Source organism: Rhinoderma darwinii, chromosome 5 (genome assembly GCF_050947455.1).
Source record: "Rhinoderma darwinii isolate aRhiDar2 chromosome 5, aRhiDar2.hap1, whole genome shotgun sequence".
Lineage (NCBI taxonomy): Eukaryota > Metazoa > Chordata > Amphibia > Anura > Rhinodermatidae > Rhinoderma > Rhinoderma darwinii.
In genome coordinates, this window is record NC_134691.1 from 225,138,067 (window position 1) to 225,158,081 (window position 20,015).

The following is a 20,015-nucleotide window of genomic DNA, read 5'->3' on the forward strand; positions in this document are numbered from 1 at the left end:
AAGGTAACACAAAAAGTGAATGATTGTTTACAAAACTTATCTTATTGTGCAAACGCCATAAGACATAAAAAAAAACTATAAACATCTGGTGTCACCGTAAGGCCGAGTTTACACGAGCGTGTGCATTTTGTGCAAGCAAAAAGCGCGGCGTTTTGCGTGCGCAAAAGGCAATTAACAGCTCCGTGTGTCAGCCCTTTATGATGCGCGGCTGCCTGGTTTTCGCGCAGCCGCCATCATTATGACACTCCGTTTGGATGTTTGTAAACAGAAAAGAACGTGGTGCTTTTCTGTTTTCATTCATCCTTTACAGTGCTGTTGCACGAATCACGCGCGTCCCACGGAATTGCTTCCGTGCGACATGCGTGGTTTTCACACACCCATTGACTTCAATGGGTGCGTGATGTGCGAACAGCGCACAAATATAGGACGTCGTGCGTTTCACGCAGCGGACATACGCTGCGTGAAAATCACGCCCACCTGGCTGCACGGCCCCATAGACTAACATAGGTCCCTGCGACGCGCGTTGCACGGACGTATAACACGCTCGTGTAAATGAGCCCTAATCGTATCGCCCCGCAGAATAAAGTGAATGTGTCATTTATAGCGCACGGTGACGCTGTAACAAAAATAGAATAAAAAAACAATAGAATTGCTGTTTTTTAGTCACCACGCCACCTAAAAATAGAATAAAAACTGATCAAAAAGCTGCATGCACCCCAAGAAAACTACAATGAATTCCTCAAGGGGTCTAGTTTCCAAAATGGGGGCACCTTTTGGGGGTTTCCACTGTTTTGGTACCAGAAGACCTCTTCAAACCGTTTAACCCCTTAATGACCGGGCCATTTTGCACGTTAATGACCAAGGATTATTTTTGTTTTTTTCACGGTCACATTCCAAGAGTCGTAACTTTTTTTTTATTCCGTCGACATAGCCGTATAAGGGCTTGTTTTTTGCGGGACGAGTTTTATTTTGTAATTCCACCATTTTTAGATGCTTTTAATATATTGATTAACTTTTATTAACTTTATTTTAGGAGAGAATTGAAAATAAGCAGCTATTCCAGCATTGATTTTCACGTTATAAATTTACGACGTTTACTATGCAGCGTAAATAACATGTTAACTTTATTCTATGGCTCGGCACGGTTACGGGGATACCAAATATGTAAAGGTTTTATATGTTTTTTCTACGTTTGCACAATAAAAACCCTTTTAGAAAAAAATTACTTGTTTTTGCATCGCCGCATTCCAAGAGCCGTAACGGTTTTATTTTTCCGTCTATGTGGCCGTACGTGGGCTTGATTTTTGCGGGACAATGTGTAGTTTTCATTAGTACTATTTTGGGGTACATAGGACTTAGATTAATTTTTATTTAATTTTTTATGGTGGGAATGGGAGAAAAGAGCGAATTTTGCCGTTGTTTTTTTGGACGCCGTTCATCCAGCGGTTTAATTAATGTGTTAATTTTATTGTTCAAGTGGTTACGATCGCGGGGATACCATATATGTGTATGTGTGATTTGTTTTGACACTTTTACTTTAAAAAAAACACTTTTTGGGCAAAAAAAGTAGTTTTATTTGATTTTCACTGTAATTTTTTTTTAGTTTTTTCACCAACTTTATTTAACGGATTGACATTTTTTTTTTAGTCCCACCATGGGACTTCACTATGCGATGTGCCGATCGCATATATCATGCTTTGGTATACTTCGTATACCAAAGCATTATTGCCTGTCAGTATAAAACAGAGGGAGCTCCCTCCCTCTGTCAAACACATTAGATGCCGCTGTCACTATTGACAGCGGCATTTAATGGGTTAAACTGCCGGAATCGGAGCGCGCTTCGATTCCCGCAGTTGCAGCAGGAGCCAGGCTGTGTATAACAGCCGTGCTCCTGCCGCTGATCGTGTGGGTACACTGGCAGTACCCGCGCCATCACAGGACGGATATATCCCTCCTCCTGCGCGAACTAGCAGCTGCTGAGGACGGATATATCCGTCCTTCGGCGTTAAGAGGTTAAAAACGCAGATATCCAGTGATTTCAGCTTGTGCTATCAGTAATAGAATGAGAGCACCAAAATGAAGACTGAGATTGCAGAAGTTAGTAGAGCTGGGTGTAGTAGGCGGAGCAAGTGCACTGCTGCATGCACATTGCATGCTGGGACTAGAGCAGTGCATGCAGGGAGGAGAAACACAGGAAGAGAAGAGGAATGAACTTACTGAGCAAAACAAACCTCTCAAGGTAAACAATAGGGAGTAATGTTACTAAAACCATTTATTATCAAGAAAAAGATAGTCAGAGTGCACTAATATATTAATAGAGGAACATTGCATTGATTTAAAAAAAAAAAAAAAAGGATTGGAAAACCCCTTTAAAGAGGCTCTGTCACCAGATTTTGCAGCCCCTATCTGCTATTGCAGCAGATAGGCGCTGCAATGTAGATTACAGTAACGTTTTTATTTTTAAAAAACGAGCATTTTTGGCCAAGTTATGACCATTTTCGTATTTATGCAAATGAGGCTTGCAAAAGTACAACTGGGCGTGTTGAAAAGTAAAAGTACAACTGGGCGTGTATTATGTGCGTACATCGGGGCGTGTTTACTACTTTTACTAGCTGGGCGTTGTGCATAGAAGTATCATCCACTTCTCTTCACAACGCCCAGCTTCTGGCAGTGCAGACACAGCCGTGTTCTCCAGAGATCACGCTGTGTCGTCACTCACAGGTCCTGCATCGTGTCAGACGAGCGAGGACACATCGACACCAGAGGCTACAGATGATTCTGCAGCAGCATCAGCGTTTGCAGGTAAGTCTATGTAGCTACTTACCTGCAAATGCTGATGCTGCTGCAGAATCAACTGTAGCCTCTGGTGCCGACACGATGCAGGACCTGTGAGTGACGTCACAGATCTGCACTGCCAGAAGCTGGGCGTTCTGAAGAGAAGTGGATGATACTTCTATACACAACGCCCAGCTAGTAAAAGTAGTAAACACGCCCTGATGTAACACACATAATACACGCCCAGTTGTACTTTTACTTTTCAACACGCCCAGTTGTACTTTTGCAAGCCTCATTTGCATAAATACGAAAATGGTCATAACTTGGCCAAAAATGCTCGTTTTTTAAAAATAAAAACGTTACTGTAATCTACATTGCAGCGCCTATCTGCTGCAATAGCAGATAGGGGCTGCAAAATCTGGTGACAGAGCCTCTTTAAAGTACCATGTCAATTAACAAAGATTGTAAATATTTGTTACTATCTTTTTAAGATTTTAAATAATTCACAATGACATTTGTATGGTTTGCACAATTTTTTTTAGGCAGAATTTATATCTGCATTGTCAATTCTGTTTTTCTGTTACGTCAAAAGGGCAGAAAAATTGAATTTAAGCTATGACAGACACAAAAGGTGCCTATCGGAACTCATTGACTTAGGCCCCATGCAAACTAACGTATTTATTCGGCCACAATTCAACCGCAAATCTGCAGGTGAATTGCGGCCCCATTCATTTCAATGGGCCCATGCATCGCGACCGTGGTTTCCACAGTCCGTGCATGGCCCAAAAGCCTGGACCGCAAAAAGAACAGACATGTCTTATTACAGCCGTGTTTTGCAGTCCAGGCTCATAGAAATTAATGCACACAGCCGTTTTTCGTGGGCGGCTCGCGGGTGACACTCCGCAACCGTCCAAGCCGCATATCATGGCCGTGTACATCACTACGGTCGTGAGCATGAGGCCTTATACTAGGGTCCTTCAGGTTCCGTCGTTTTGCCGGAACAAATAGTGCAGCATGTAGAGCTATCGGAAACCGCGCCGCAAAACATCAAAAACCGGCCGAAAATGCCTCCCATTGATTTCAATGGGAGGCGGAGGCGTCTTTTTCCCGTGAGCGGTAAAACCGTCTAGCGGGAGAAAGAAGGGACATGCCCTATCTTCGGGCGTTTACGCCTCTGATCTCCCATTGACATCAATGGGAGGCAGAGAAATCGTATTTCGCTGCCTTTTATGCCCGCGGCGCTCGATGGCCGCGGGCGAAAAACGCTGTTATAATCGGCGCGCAGGCAGAGGAAAATCTGCCTCAAACTTCCAAATGGAAAAACTCTGTGTGAACCTAGCCTAATGGTGAACATGATTTTTGCAGCTGTCTGAACAAGCGTAGAAGCTTCACCCCATAGACTTGATCTCAGCTAATTACATTTCTTGGTAAAAATAACTCAACATGACACCATAAAAATAAGACCATACTTATTTGATTAAAGCGCATATTATAAGCAAATTAATAAAAACGGTGACCGATGTCCTTAACCTTTTACCAACATTTGACGTAAATGTACTTCATAGTTGGCAAAGGGTTTCTGCAATTTCATCTAAATTTTCTTCATGGTGATCTCGGGGGACCAGCAGTGACTGACAGTTGGGCTCCTGCTGTAACGGCTGGGATCGGAGGTAACTCTAATCCCGACCACAATGACCGCATCATCTCCGTGGTTTACAGAGCATTCGGCACACACGTGATGCGATCGCGGGTTGACGATGGTTGCTATGGCAACCGGAGACCTAACCATGACCTCCAGGTCTGCCATCTATGGAAGCCAGAGGCAGGGCCTAATAAGTTGCCTGTCAGTGTAAAACTGACAGGCAGAATACACTGCAATACCCAAGTAGTGCAGTGTATTATGGAAGAGATCAGGAAGTTGGAATTTCAAGTCCCCATATTGTATATTTACCCTTCAGTCCAAAAAAAGATGCATAATGGGTATCGCCGCGTCTGTATAGACGCAAACTTTAAAATTATACTGCTATTCATCCCACACAGTGAATACCTTAAAAAAATAAAAATAAAAACTATTGCAGTGTAGCCTGTTTTTGGACGCCTAGCCTCCCCAAAAAAATAATTAAAAAGTCACGTGTATCCCAAAATGGTACCAATAAAAACTACAACTCATCCTGCAAAAAAACAAGCCCTCATGGAAAAATAAAAAAGTTACAACTCAGAAGATTATGTCTCAATTTTTCTAAAATAGTGTTTGTATTGTGTAAAAGTAGTAAAAAACAAATAAATACTCAAATTTGGTATTGCTCTAATCGTACCGACACACAGAATAAAGTTAGCATAACTTCTACCGCTTGGTAAATGCCATAAAAAAACAAGATGCTCTTTCACTACTGAGCCCTGTTGTATGCCCAGGTAAAAAAAAAACTGCACTTTAAAATCCAAATGGCGCTACTTCCCTTCTGAACCCTGCCGTGTGTCCAAACAGCAGTTTGCGACCACGTATGTGGTATTTTCCTACTCTGGAGAAATTACATAACATGTGGGGAGGAGCTCTCCCCTCATACATACTCATAACGGTGTCCGTTGTATTCTTCGATTGCTCCTATGAGCAAAACAGCACATTATTTTTTTCCTGTTTGGGCCAATAGGAGAGCAGACCTGTACCCACACTATACTGCCCTTATTTAGGGCAGCAAAGTCTGATGTCAGATCCGCTTTAAATGGAACTGTGTCATGAAAAAATGACCTATGTTGTAAATCAATTCCATTGTATTATTTTGTTTGGCTCCACTAGCCAAATGGCACAAAATTTTTTGTGCCGTTTGGGTTAATAGCAAAGCGGACCTGTACTCATACTAGTACACATAGTCTGATGACAGATCTGCTATAAAGTCCATTCACACGACTGTGTAAAAGGAAGAAGTTGAATAGTTTCACAAGAACATTTTCTCTGTTCACAATTCCCAATAGGAACTTCAAATGGATCAGCAGGCCAAGAAACATCTGCAGGAAGAATTCGACGCATCTCTTGAGGAGAAAGACCAGTTAATAAGTGTGCTACAAACTCAGGTAATTGCTACCCCATTCACACGCTGCGTAAAAAAAATCTACACTGTTTTTTGGACATGCTGCAGTTTTTCATGGTCTATGTGGCATGTTTGTGCTGGATTTTTGCTGCTGAGTTCACCTTTTGCATGGCAGAGGGTGAAATCCGCAGCAGATCTTCATCAAAATCCGTGGTGGAGGACTTGGTCTACACGATGAAGTTAAAGGGGTTGTCCACGACTGGACAACTGATGACCTACCCACAGGATAGGTCATCAGTATTAGGTCGGTGCAGGTCCGAGATCAGCGGTTCCGGGTGCGGGATGTTTTGAACGATATGCAGTAGTTGGAGCCGAAAGCAGATGCCTGTGAACACTGCAAAGTGGCCGTTCTGCAGGTCATCAGTTGTCCGGTCATGGAAAACCCCTTTAACTCCTTAACGCCGAAGGACGGATATATCCGTCCTCAGCAGCTGCTAGTACGCGCAGGAGGACGGATATATCCGTCCTGTGATCGCGCGGGTACTGACAGCGTACCCATGCGATCAGCGGCAGGAGCACGGCTGTTATACACAGCCTGTCTCCTGCTGCAGCTGCTGGAATCGAAGCGCGCGCCGATTCCGGCAGTTTAACCCATTAAATGCTGCTGTCAATAGTGACAGCGGCATCTAATGTGTTTGACAGAGGGAGGGAGCTCCCTCTGTCACCCGATCGGCGCCCCCGCAAACAAATCGCGGGTCGCCGTCAGGTTTCCATGACAGCCGGGGGTCTAACAAAGACCCCTAGGTCTGTCTTCAGCATCAGCCTGTTAGGCGATGCCGGAGGCATGACCTATTAGATTGCCTGTCAGTTTTACACTGACAGGCAATAATGCTTCGGTATACGAAGTATACCAAAGCATTATATATGCGATCAGCACATCGCATAGTGAAGTGTCCTGATGGGACTTAAAAAAAAAATGACAATCAGTTAAATAAAGTTTGTGATAAAAAAAATAAAAATAATTACAGTCAGTCAAATAAAACTACTTTTTTGGCCCAAAAAGTGGTTTTATTTAGTAAAAGTGTCAAAACAAATCACACATACACATATATGGTATCCCCGCGATCGTAACAACTTGACCAATAAAATGAACACATTAATTAAAACGCCGGATGAACGGCGTCCAAAGAAAACGCAAACGGCAAAATTCTCTCTTTTCTCCCATTCCCCCCATAAAAAATAAAATAAAAGTTAATCTATAAGTCCTATGTACCCCAAAATAGTACTAATGAAAACTACACATTGTCCCGCAAAAATCAAGCCCACATACGGCCACATAGACGGAAAAATAAAAACGTTACGGCTCTTGGAATGCGGCGATGCAAAAACAAGTAATTTTTTTCTAAAAGGCTTTTTATTGTGCAAACGTAGGAAAAACATATAAAACCTCTACATATTTGGTATCCCCGTAATCGTGCCGACCCATAGAATAAAGTTAACATGTTATTTACGCTGCATAGTAAACGGCGTAAATTTATAACGTGAAAATTAATGCTGGAATAGCTGCTTATTTTAAATTCTCTCCTAAAATAAAGTTAATAAAAGTTAATCAATATATTATAAGCATCTAAAAATGGTACAATTACAAAATACAACTTGTCCCGCAAAAAACAAGCCCTTATACGGCGATGTCGACGGAATAAAAAAAAAGTTACGACTCTTGGAATGCGATCGTGAAAAAACAAAAAATAATCCTTGGTCATTAACGTGCAAAATGGCCCGGTCATTAAGGGGTTAAGAATGTATTTCTAAGCATAGGAAACATTTTGGACATAGAACGGGGCCAGCTAGAAAGTTAATCATGAAGAAACATTTTACACATAAATTCAGAATGTTTTTGTTACCATTCCAATAGCGTTTGTTACTGGTTGTAATTGTTACTTAGGTCATATATTATTCAGAGAAACCTAACACGCCTCAATACATTAAAAGAAACTGCACCTATTAATAAGGCTGCATTCACACATGTGTAATACGGCTCAGGGAGAAAAAAGCATTAAGAAAGGCTTTCCTGATTACACGACTGGATCCAAACCCATTTTTGGCGCTCTTTATTTATTTCAGCTCTGTTACAGTTGTACGACTGAATCCTAAGACAAGGACTATTTTTCTTTTTCCTTTCTTTAGGTAATTTTGCTTAAACAGCGGGTTGGAAAGGGACAATTGGAATCAGAGACGTCAGTCGCTGCATCAGAGCCTGAAAATCAGAGCATGGGACAGGAAGGAGATGTGGACAGCACTCCCACCTTTGGTAATTTCACAAGGATAAAATTATTTAGGAATACTTTTATACTATAATAATATTTAAAATGTTGATATTAATCAGTATATTAAAGGGGTGTACTACGGAATATTGTTTATAGTGAAAATCCAGCCCGAAATTCTGATGATTTGTATGTACGCTTTAGGCTATGTTCACACGGGGTCTTTTGCCGAGTTTATTGACGCGGAAACCGCGTCGCAAAACTCGGCAGAAACGGCCCGAGAACGCCTCCCATTGATTTCAATGGGAGGCGTCGGCGTCTTTTTCCCGCGAGCAGTAAAACTGCCTCGCGGGAAAAAGAAGCGACATGCCCTATCTTCGGGCGCTTCCGCCTCCGACCTCCCATTGACTTCAATGGGAGGCAGGAGAAAGCGTGTTTTCTGCCCGCGGCGCTCAATGGCCGCGGGCGAAAAACGGCGCGATCATTGCTATTCACACGGAGTATTTTGGGGGAGGAATATCTGCCTCAAAATTCCGTTTGGAGCTTTGAGGCAGATATTCCTCCCCCAAAATACTCCGTGTGAACATAGCCTTACAAAAAATGCATGATTATATCTCCCTATATTTCAGGAATAATGTTCGCATTGTGCCACCTTCTGTTTCTATTCAATAGCCTCTACTGTGTCCTCCTCAGTAAATGTGCAAGTTGGTGCTCTATCTTGCTTCTGTTTCTGCTCCGGACCCTCCGGAGCTGCAGCGTCTCTTTGCTTGTCAGATGAAGATGCTGAGCGAGCCCTATTGCAGTAACGCTATCTCACTCTTTTGTCACTTGCTCAGCATCTCCCCTGATAAGCCGAGGAGACACTACAGCTTCAGAGACAGCGGGCTCCCCATATAGGGGATCCCTCCACATACCGGATGAAGCAGAGAAAGACCTAAGACTGAGCACCTTGGCACATATACTGAAGTGGACATAGTAAAGGCTATTGAATGGAAACCACAGGTGGCGCTATTCTAACATTATTCCTGAACTATCTGGAGATATTTGAAACAAAATGTATGTAAATACAAATTTTTTGGGGCTATAAACAAACATGTTTTCGGACAACCCCTTTAATATCCATGGTAAATGGTTCCAAGTAGCTTGTTTCACCAGATGGTGCTTCATTATTGCATGTAATATGTGTGTGTTTATTTGGTTTTTTTTCTTCCTTTTTTGAGATGGAAGCGGTGATAGTGCAAAAACAGTTGATTCTCTGCAAGTCAGAGTAAAACGGCAAGAGAACCTTCTTCAAAGATGTAAAGAGATGATTCGATCACATAAAGAAAAGTGCGCTCAACTAAGCAGTGAAAAAGAAGCTCTTCAAAATCAACTAGAGGAGAGGCTTCAAGAGCTTGAAAAGATTAAGGTACTTATTTTTTTTACAACTTATGCAGACGAGTGTCCCATAATATAGGACTTATTATGGAATAAGTGTCATGTCGTGCTTCAACAGACAGCGTGTTATTTTTATTTTAGGAAAAGGTTTTAATTTTCAATTTTAAAGGGGTTATCCTGGTTTTTAAAATTGATAGCTTATCCTTAGGATAGGCCATCAATATTAGAGCGGTCGGTGGCCGACTCTTTCATTCGAGTGAATGGGACTGTGGTGCAATACCTTGCACAGCCGCTACAAATGGAACGGCGCTTGCAAGTACGAACGAGGAGAACCATGTAAACAATGTAGAGGCCACAGACCCTTCAAACAGCTGATGGCGGGAGTACTGAGAATCAAACCCACACCGCTCTAATATTGATGGCCTATCCTAGGAATGGGCCCTTAATTTATAAATAAAACCGATAACCCCTTTAACCCCTTCAGGACTGAGCCTGTTTTGGCCTTCAGGACGAAGCCGATTTTTCAAATCTGACGTGTCACTTTATGTGGTAGTAACTCTGGAATGCTTTTACCTATCCAAGTGAAACTGAGACTGTTTTCTCGTGACATATTGTACTTTATGATAGTGAAAAAATTTGATCGATAAAGTCAATATTTATTTGTAAAAAACACCAAGATTTAGAGAAAATTAGCAAAAATGCCTTTTTCGAAATTTATATGGATCTACTTGTAAAACAGATAGTAATACCACACAAAATACTTACTAGTTTATATTTCCCATATGTCTACTTTATGTTTGCATCGTTTTTTTTTAACATTCTTTTATTTTTCTAGGACGTTACAAGGCTTAGAACTTTAGCAGCAATTTCTCACATTTTCAAGAAAATTTCAAAAGGCTATGTTTTCAGGGACCAGTTCAGGTCTGAAGTGACTTTGAGAGCCTTATATATTAGACAGTCCCCATAAATCACCCCATTTTGAAAACTGCACCCCTCAAAGTATTCAAAACCGCATTCAGAAAGTGTTTTAGCCCTTTAGGCGTTTCACAGGAATTAAAGCAAAGTAGAGGTGAAATTTACAAATTTCCTTTTTTTTTTTTGCCAAAATTCATTTGTAATAAAAGAAATTCTGTACCACAGAAGGTTTTATCTGAGAAATGCAACTCAATATTTATTGCCCAGATTCTGCAGTTTTTAGAAATATGCCACATGTGGCTCTAGTGTGCAAATGCACTGAAACACCGGCCTCAGAAGCAAAGGAGCAGCTAGAGGGTTTTGGGGCCTCCTTTTTCTAGAATATATTTTAGGCACCATGTCAGGTTTGAATAGGTCTTGTGGTACCAAAACAGTAAAGACCCCCCAAAAGTCACCCCATTTTTGAAACTACACCCCTCAAGGAATTTTTCTAGGGGTAAAGTTAGCATTTTAACCCCACAGTTGTTTTGCTGAATTCATTGGAATTAGTCTCTAAAGGTAAAAATCTACTTTTTTTTCTGTAAAAACGTAGACATTTTTAATTTTTACAAGGAAAAAGGGAGAAAAAGTACCCCAACATTTGTAAAACAATTTCTCCCGATTACGTAAATACCCCGTATGTGGTAATAAACTGCTGTTTGGACCCACACCGGGGCTTAGAAAGGAAGGAGCGCTATTTGGCTTTTGGAGCTCAAATTTAGCTGGAATAGTTTTTGAGTGTCATGTCGAATTTGCAAAGCCGCCGAGGGACCAAAACAGTGTAAGCCCCCCAAAAGTAAAAAGCATTTAGACCCCACACGTCTTTTGCAGAATTTATTAGAATTAGGCCGTGAAAATTAATATCAACATTATTTCCACTAAAATGTTGTTTGTTTTTTTTTCAATTTCACAAAGGATAAAGGAGGAAAGAGCACCCCAACATTCGTAAAGCAATTTCTCCCGTGTATTGCTATACCCCACATGTGGTCATAAATGTTTTTTCAATAGAAAGTAATTAACCCTTTCCGAAATGATCCATGTTTTGCTTTTTCTTTTTAGTTTTTCCTTCCCGCTTTCCGAAAGGCATAACTTTTATTTTTTATTTTTCAGTCAATAGAGTGGTTTTTATTGGTACCATCTTTTGGCACATGCAACTTTTTGAGCACTTTTTATAAAATTTTTTGGTAGAGCCAAGGTGACCAAAAACCATCAATTCTGACTGTTTTTTATTTATTTTTTAACGGCGTTCACCCTGGGCTATAAATGACCGTTTTACTTTATTATGCGGGTCGATACGATTACGTCGATACCATATGTATATAGTTTTTTTTACATTTTGCAGTGTTTGAGCAATAAAATAACTTCTTTATAAAATAAATTATTTTTTGTGTCACCATATACTGAGAGCCATAACTTTTTTATTTTTCAGTTAAAGCTGTGTAAGGGCTTGTTTTTTGTGGGACGGGTTGTAGGTTGTGACCAAAAAATGGTGATTCTGGCATTGTTTTTTGTTTTATTTGCGGTATTCACCGTGCGGGAAAAATAATATTATAGTTTTGGTCGTTACGAACGCGGTGATACCAAATATGTGTATTTTTTTTTTACGTGTTCATTTTTTTCCTATAATAAAAGACTTCTTATAGGGAAAAAAGCAGTTCTTGTTTATGTAACGTATAACTTCTATTTTTACACTTTTTTAAAACATTTTTATTCTTTTTTTTTTACTTTCTTTACTTGTCCGACAAGGGGACACTTAGACTTGCAGCTTTGATCGCTGCTGGAAGACATTACACTACACACGTAGTGTAATGCATTCCAACTGTCATTGTGACGTGACAGTCACTCTGACAGGAAGCCTACGAGGATCAGCCTCCGGCTGGTCCTCATAGGCTTCTGTACATGGCAGCCCGGAAGCAGTTGTCTGGCGTCCGATTGCCATGGGTACCATCGCCAGCCCCTGTGATTTCACGTGGGGGGCTGCCGATTTGCGCTAAACACCTTAAATGTGGCGATCGCAATCGAACACCGCATTTAAGGGGTTAACTGCTGAAATCAGCGGCGATGGACCGCTGATTGGCAACGGGGAATGCAGGGTAGACAAGGTGCGGGAAGGGCAAGGGTTAAGCATCACAATAAAAACCAGACCAAAGCCTGTTCATAATGCAGGTGTCAACATACACAATCTACTATCCATCATCGGAAGGAGATACCGATGTAAATAGAGGAAACCTTACATTTAAAGGTTTACAAGAGCAGTATGTCAAACATAGCCGCTGTAAAGAAGCGCTACACATATATTGCAAGCATTTAACGCATATCAAGCACCCCTCCTTCTCAAGACCACAAATCACCTGAGAATGGCAAACCTCTTCAGCATGGGGCAACATTATTGCGGTGGCTACATTTTTCCAGCCATGGAGACCAGATCTTCTCAAATTTCTTGGGCACTTCCGGTTAATGTATAGGATTTTATAAAACAGAATGTAGAAATTAACCAGTTTCTCGCATTGGGCCATTGAGGAATTGTCAGGGGACTTCCAGCGCCATTATAGCAATCAAAAAGTGAGAACTGGTAGAATAGCCTCTGGTCCAATGTATCTACAATGCCCAAAAGGCTCACTGGAGAGACAGAACATTGGGAAGGGCAAAAAAGGTGTTTCCGAGACACAAGAACTACAGACCAAAAGGGAGCCAGCCCGTCGCAGGACAACACTGCATGCAACAACAAAAAAAAAATGCCCTGTGAAATCTTACACCAAAAACATTCATCGCCAGCTGAGGTACTGAGCGTTTTAGCTTCATCTTGTTATTCTTCACTGAGTAGACCGTCCACTACGAATAGTACTGAAAAAAACAGATCATAAGTCCACGGCAATTCCTGCTTCATAACAAACTTTTCTTTAACAGTATTTCCACCCACAACTTACATGCCCATTTTTCAGTAATTTAGAGTTGGTTTGTTAATTTTTTTTTAGCTACAGCAGACATTTTTGCAACATTCACTTTAACAGAGAAGTGCAGTCTTAATGCTGGTCAGATTTGAATTCTTAAGAAAATGTCAATCTACCAATATTTCAGCATGTTCTACGGAAAGTAACCATTTTACCATTAGTTGTTGAAAATCGAATTCAAAAGTGACAACCAATATGGCTGCACTTTCTGTTGTCACTTTTGCGGAAAAGAACAAAACCGAAAGGAAGTAGCAAAGAGCTGTAAGCGGCTTGTTCTTGCAGCCACTGGCATGGACTAGCCTAAAGCCACTATTACAACTCCCTGCTGCCGCATACATTCTGTATCTACTCTTAAAAGCTACGGACACCTTTGAGTTTTGTTCTTTGTTTTTTTTAAACCCCTTCAGGACTGAGACATTTTTTTGACTTTGTGGTTTTCACTCCCCGCCTTCCAAGAGCCATATTTTTTTTTTCATATATTTTTCTGTCAAGAGTGGTTTGAGGGCTTATTTTTTGCAGGATGAGTTGTAGTTTCTATTGGTAGCATTTAAAGTACCATATAATGTACTGGGAAACCGAAAAAAAAAATATTTGCTGGCTGCAATTGGAAAAAACTGCAATTCCTCGATTTTTAAATTTATTTTATTTTTTATTTTATTTATTTTTTTGTTTAGTTTTTACAGCTTTCACAGTGCGGTAAAAACGACAACTTAACTTTTATTCTGTGGCTCAATACGATTAAGTTGATATCAAGTTTATAAAGTTTTATATATTTTACTACTTTTAACCCCTTCCCGCTTTGGCCACTTTTGACCTTCCTGACAGAGCCTCATTTTGACTTCTCACTTTGTGGTAATAACTTCGGAATGCTTTCACCTATCCAAGCGTTTCTGAGATTGTTTTCTCGTGACACATTGTCGTGTTACTGGAAAAATTTGCTCGATACATTCAGTATTTAATTGTGAAAAACACCAACATTTTGTGAAAAATTTGCATTTTTCTAAATTTTAATGTGTCAGGACCGTATTTCAGGGTGGCTTCCTTCCCCCTGTTATTTCACACCGAATAACCACCTCTGTAAATTGAAAGCTGAAGGCATGCCTGGAAAGAAGTAAACCAGCCAGAGATGTTGGTACACAGCTTTCCTCAAATAGGACAGGAAGCGAACTGAACTTTATTCAGAACAAAGAAACACAGGAAAAAGACACATGCCCCCTCCCTAGAGATGTGGGAGTGCCCAAGCCCCCACCGGCTTCTCAGCTGCAAGTTCTTCTGTACACTCCTCTTGCATTCCAGGGGGCGGTGTCTTCCATAGGTGTGTCCGACATGAACAAAGAACTTGTTATATATATATATATATATATCAGTATATTACACAAAAAACTGAAATGTATATACATATGTGTGAGGATAATATTTTTGCAAACAATATACATGGTAATGATCCCTGACAAATGTATCTGCTTGTAAGACAGGCAGTTATACCACACACAATTGTTGCTAATTAACATCCCCCATATGTCGACTTTAGATCGGTTCATTTTTTGAATATCGTTTTATTTTTCTGGGACGTTACAAGGCTTAGAACTTTCTCGCAGCAATTTCTCACACTTTCAAGAAAATTTCAAAAGGCTATTTTTACAGGGGGCAGTTCAGTTGTGAAGTGGCTTTGAGGGCTTTATATATTAGATACCCTGAATGTCACCCCATTTTAAAAACTTCACCCCTCAAAGTCTTCAAAACAGCATTTAGCAAGTTTCTTAACCCTTTAGATGTTTCACAGCAAAGTAGAGGTGAAATTTACAAATTTCCTTTTTTTTTGTTGCCGAAATTCATTTTTAATCAAATTTTTTTGTAACACGGAAGGTTTTACCAGAGAAATGTAACTCAATATTTATTGCCCAGGTTCTACGGTTTTAGGAAATATCCCTAGTGTGCTTATGGACTGAAACACAGGCCTCTGAAGCAAAGGAGCACCTAGTGGATTTTGGGGCCTCCTTTTTATTGGAAAATATTTTAGGCACCATGTCAGGTTTGAAGGGCTCTTGCCGTGCCAAAACAGTGGAAATCTCCCAAAAGTGACCCCATTTGGGAAACTAGACCCCTCAAGGAAATTATCTGGGGGTATAGTGAGCGTTTTGACCCCACAGGTTTTTTGCAGAAATTATTGGAAGTAGGCAGTGAAAATTAAAATCTACATTCTTTCAAAGAAAATTTAGGTTTAGCAAATTTTTTCTCATTTCCACAAGGATTAAAGGAGAAAAAGCACCACCACATTTGTAAAGCAATTTCTCCAGATAAAAACAACACCCCAAATGTGGTCTTAAACGGCTGTTTGGACACACGGCAGGCTTAGAAGGGAAAGAGCGCCATTTGGCTTTTGGAGCTGAAATTTAGCAGGAACGGTTTGCAGAGGCCATGTCGCATTTGCAAAGCCCCCGAAGGGACAAAACTGTGGAAACCTCCCACAAGTGACCCCATTTTGGAAACTTTACCCCTTGAGGAATTCATCTACGGATGTATTGAGCATTTTGACCCCACTGGGGTTTTTACAGATTTGCGACATGACCTCCGCAAACCATTCCTGCTTAATTTGAGCTCCAAAAGCCAAATGGCGCTCTATCCTAGAGAAGTTGCTTTACAAAAAAACAACTATTTCTCCTGCATAAAACAAGGCCTCATACAGCCACATCAACGAAAAAATTAAAAAGCTATGGCTGCTGAAAGGCAGAGAGGCAAAAACAGAAATATGTATCCGGTCATTAAGGCCCGTTCGTTAAGCAGTTAGGCAACCCATTGCATCCAAGGAGATTGCTTGTAGTTGAACTTTTTTTATGTTTCGTAGAATGTTTTTGCTGCTTTGAATTTGTCATGAAATATGTTCTGCATTGGAAAATTGTGGAATACTTTTGATTATTTTGAAACATATTTTATCTGATTTCCTACGTGATGTCTTCAAATATGAGCAGCTACAACAGATTGCGCTTTTCATAATCTGCTTGAAAACATGTTGTCAAGCAGGGAGAACGTTCAGTGTCACGAGTATTGTGTGTTAAATTGCAGGAACTTCACACCGGTGACAAGGCCAAGCTTATTACCCAGCTGAGGGATGCCAAGAATTTGATTGAGCAGCTGGAACAAGACAAGGTAAATATTCGGCTCGGATGGATGTCGGCAGGACTCGACATTGCCAGGGTACAGACCTGAAGTTCAGATGTACTCTCAATGGAAGCTTGTTTTACCCAACACATCTGAACCTTGCATATAGTCATGGATTCTCTTCAGCCCTGTTACCTGTTCTGCTTGAATGCAGCAGTTCTAGAATAAGAACCGATAGGTTTGTTGTTTTCTGAAAGCCTGCGGTTTCCAGAAGGAAGCAGCATCAGGAGTTAAGATGTCAGGGAGGAGTGATGGAATCTACTGAGAGGGTAATCCATCGAGTGGGGGGTAACTCTCCTGACTCCCATACACAGGCACTATTGTCATGTTAGTAAAGTCTAACTGTTAGGCCTCATGCACACGGCAGAGGTTATGTGATGGCACATGGAGTTCTGTATGTAGAATTACCTCTGTAATACCTCATGCACCTTTATGGGGGCCCTATTACAGCTTCATACAACAGGGAGCCATAATACAGCCATTTAAATTATATAAATGAAAACTGGAATGCACCCTTTAGTGTTTTGCGATTTGACTTAAGCAGTTGGCTGAATTACTGGACATTATTACTGTCTTTGCTTGCCAAACACAAGAACAGCGCAAATGTGTTGTACATACATGCTGCTTTTTTTTGCCAGTTTGCCTTTTATATGCCATTTATCTTTCTTGTCCAGGGAATGGTTATTGCAGAGACTAAGAGACAGATGCATGAGACTTTAATGATGAAGGAAGAAGAGGTTTCTCAATACAGAACAAGGGTCAAGCAGTTAACCACAAAATGTGAAAAGCTACAGGAACAGAAGGAGAAATCAGAAAAAGCTGGTAAGCGGGTCATCTTACCTTAAATTCCACATCCAAACCTGTAGAGCTCTAATGACCAGTCCGCTTCCTATTTCTTAGCTGGATTTTGTGTTTCCTCATGTACTAAAACCATAGGGAACTCCTTAAGAATAGACTTTGTAAATGAAATGGTATACATAGGAATCCACATCCCATACAGTAGATTATTTAGGTAATTCTTTCCTCCGTTAATTGTTTTAATTTGTTCTAAGGTAAAGAAACAGCATTTTGACTCATAAAAGGTAAAGTCTAGGATGGTATGCTATACATTAAAAAAACAGGTTGGCGTCATGGACACGATATAGAATAACAGATAAATGAAAAATAATTACTATTAGCTAGATAGTTTTCTGTGAAGTATATTTTATGGGGTTAAAAAAAATAACCTAAAAAAAAATACCCTTAATAACAGCACATATAGTGTTAATGTGGTCCCCGATAGTGCATAGTGTTTGTATACCAGCTGACTACACCGCCACCCGCACTCCCCTTCTTTCGTATCCATACTCCCTGTGATCAACCACACTATGGGTGTATTCCTATGTTGTGGTTGAATCACTGTTTTTGCAGTAATTTCGAGGTAAAAAAATCATGAGTTCACTCTAAATGTGATAACCTACAGTTTTAAATTTTTATAGCAGAACTGTGACTCATCCAGAACTTGTGAATTGTTTCTTTATCAGATACTAATGCAAACTCCAGCTCTGTTCAAATCTGCGTTACTATTTCCGTTGTTATGCTCCGATATAGTAGCAGGACAATGAAAACAACGGCAGTGATGGATCAGTCTCACGACGGTCACCAACGGCGCCCTGACAGAACCCATTTACTTTAAAGGGTTCTGCTGGATTTCAGTCATGTTGTCCATAGCTTTCCCGTTAAAAAATAGCGCAGGAAGCCCCTAGCCTTATGGATCGGTGGCACATGGGTTCTTTGCAATACTCCTTCAGGACGCAGCCTGTTTTGGCCTTTTTTCAAATCTGACGTGTCACTTTATGTGGTAATAACTCCAGAATGCTTTTACCTATCCAAGTGATTCTGAGATTGTTTTCTCGTGACATATTGTACTTCATTATAGTGGAAAAATTTGGTCGATAATTCAATATTTATTCGTGAAAAACACCCAAAATTTAGAGAGAATTTGCAAAAATTAGCATTTTCTAAATTTAAATGTATCTGCTTGTAAAACAGATGGTAATACCACACAATATAGTCGCTAGTTACCATTTCCCATATGTGTACTTTATATTTGCATCGTTTTTTGAACATCCTTTTATTTTTCTAGGACGTTACAAGGCTTAGAACTTTAGCAGTAATTTCTCACATTTTCAAGAAAATTTCAAAAGGCTATTTTTACAGGGACCAGTTTAGTTGTTATGTGCTTTCGAGGGCCTTATATATTATAATTCCCCCAATAAATCACCCCATTTTAAAAACTGCACCCCTCAAAGTATTCAAAACAGCATTCAGAAAGTTTCTTAATTCTTTAGGCGTTTCACAGGAAATAAAGCAATGTAGAGGGGAAATTTACAAATTTTTTTTTTTGCCGAAATTAATTTGTAAGAAAAAAAATTCTGTAACACAGAAGGTTTTAAAAGAGAAACGCAACTCAATATTTATTGCCCAGGTCCTGCAGTTTTTAGGAATATCCCACATGTGGCCCTAGTGCCCAAATGGACCGAAACACCGGCCTCAGAAGCAAAGGAGCACCTACAGGATTTTGGGGCCTGCTTATTTTTAGATTATATTTTAGGCACCATGTCGGGTTTGAAGAGGTCTTGTGGTGCCAAAACAGTGGAAACTCCACATAAGTGATCCCATTTTGGAAACTAGACCCCTCAAGGAATTTATCTAGGGGTATAGTTAGCACTTTGACCCCACAGGTATTTTGCTATATTTATTGGAGTTAGTCTGTGAAAATGAAAATCTACTTTTTTTCTGAAAAAACATAGACATTTTTAATATTTACCAAGAATAAAGAAGAAAATGCACCCCAACATTTGTAAAGCATCTTCTCCCGATTACAGAAATACCCCATATGTGGTAATAGTGATATTTGGACACACAGCAGGGCTCAGAAGGGAGGGAGCGCCATTTGGATTTTGGAGCGCAGATTTTGCTTGGTTGGCTTTTCAGTGCCATGTCGCGATTGCAATGCCCTGGAGGGAACAAAACAGTGGAAACGCCCCAAAAGTGACCCCATTTGGGAAACTACACCCCTCCAAGAAATTTTTTCTATGGGTATACTAAGCATTTATACCACACAGGTTTTTTGCAGAATTTAGTAGAATTAGGCCGTGAAAATGAATTCAAACATTTTTGGCCACTAAAATGTTGAATTTTTTCATTTTCACAAGGGATAAAGGAGAAAAGGTCGCCCTAAATTTGTAACGCAATCTCTCCCGAGTATTACAATACCCCACATGTGGTAATAATTTATTTTTTTAATAGAAATTAATTAACCTTTGCAGGACTGATCCTATTTTTGTTTTTCCATTTTAGTTTTTCACTCCCCGCCTTCCAAATTCCATAACTTTTTTATTTAATTTTTCCATGAATTGAGCAGTGTGAGGGCTTATTTCTGGCAGGACGAGCTGTTGTTTTTATTGGTACCATTTTTTGGTACATACAACTTTTTGATCACTTTTTATTACATTTTATTTAGAGCT

The 20,015-nt window shown here is 40.2% G+C and overlaps 1 protein-coding gene across 3 annotated transcripts in view; it reads left to right on the forward strand.

Moving 5' to 3' along the window:
* The window catches only part of GOLGA4 (golgin A4), a 125,473-nt gene that overhangs the window by 38,875 nt on the left and 66,583 nt on the right, over nt 1-20,015 (forward strand). For all 3 annotated transcript variants that reach the window (XM_075826984.1, XM_075826985.1, XM_075826986.1), the window contains 5 exons: nt 5,746-5,844; nt 7,989-8,112; nt 9,286-9,473; nt 16,411-16,494; nt 17,181-17,328. In XM_075826984.1, coding sequence (XP_075683099.1) covers nt 5,746-5,844; nt 7,989-8,112; nt 9,286-9,473; nt 16,411-16,494; nt 17,181-17,328 — 643 coding nt within the window. The remainder of the gene's footprint in view (nt 1-5,745; nt 5,845-7,988; nt 8,113-9,285; nt 9,474-16,410; nt 16,495-17,180; nt 17,329-20,015) is intronic.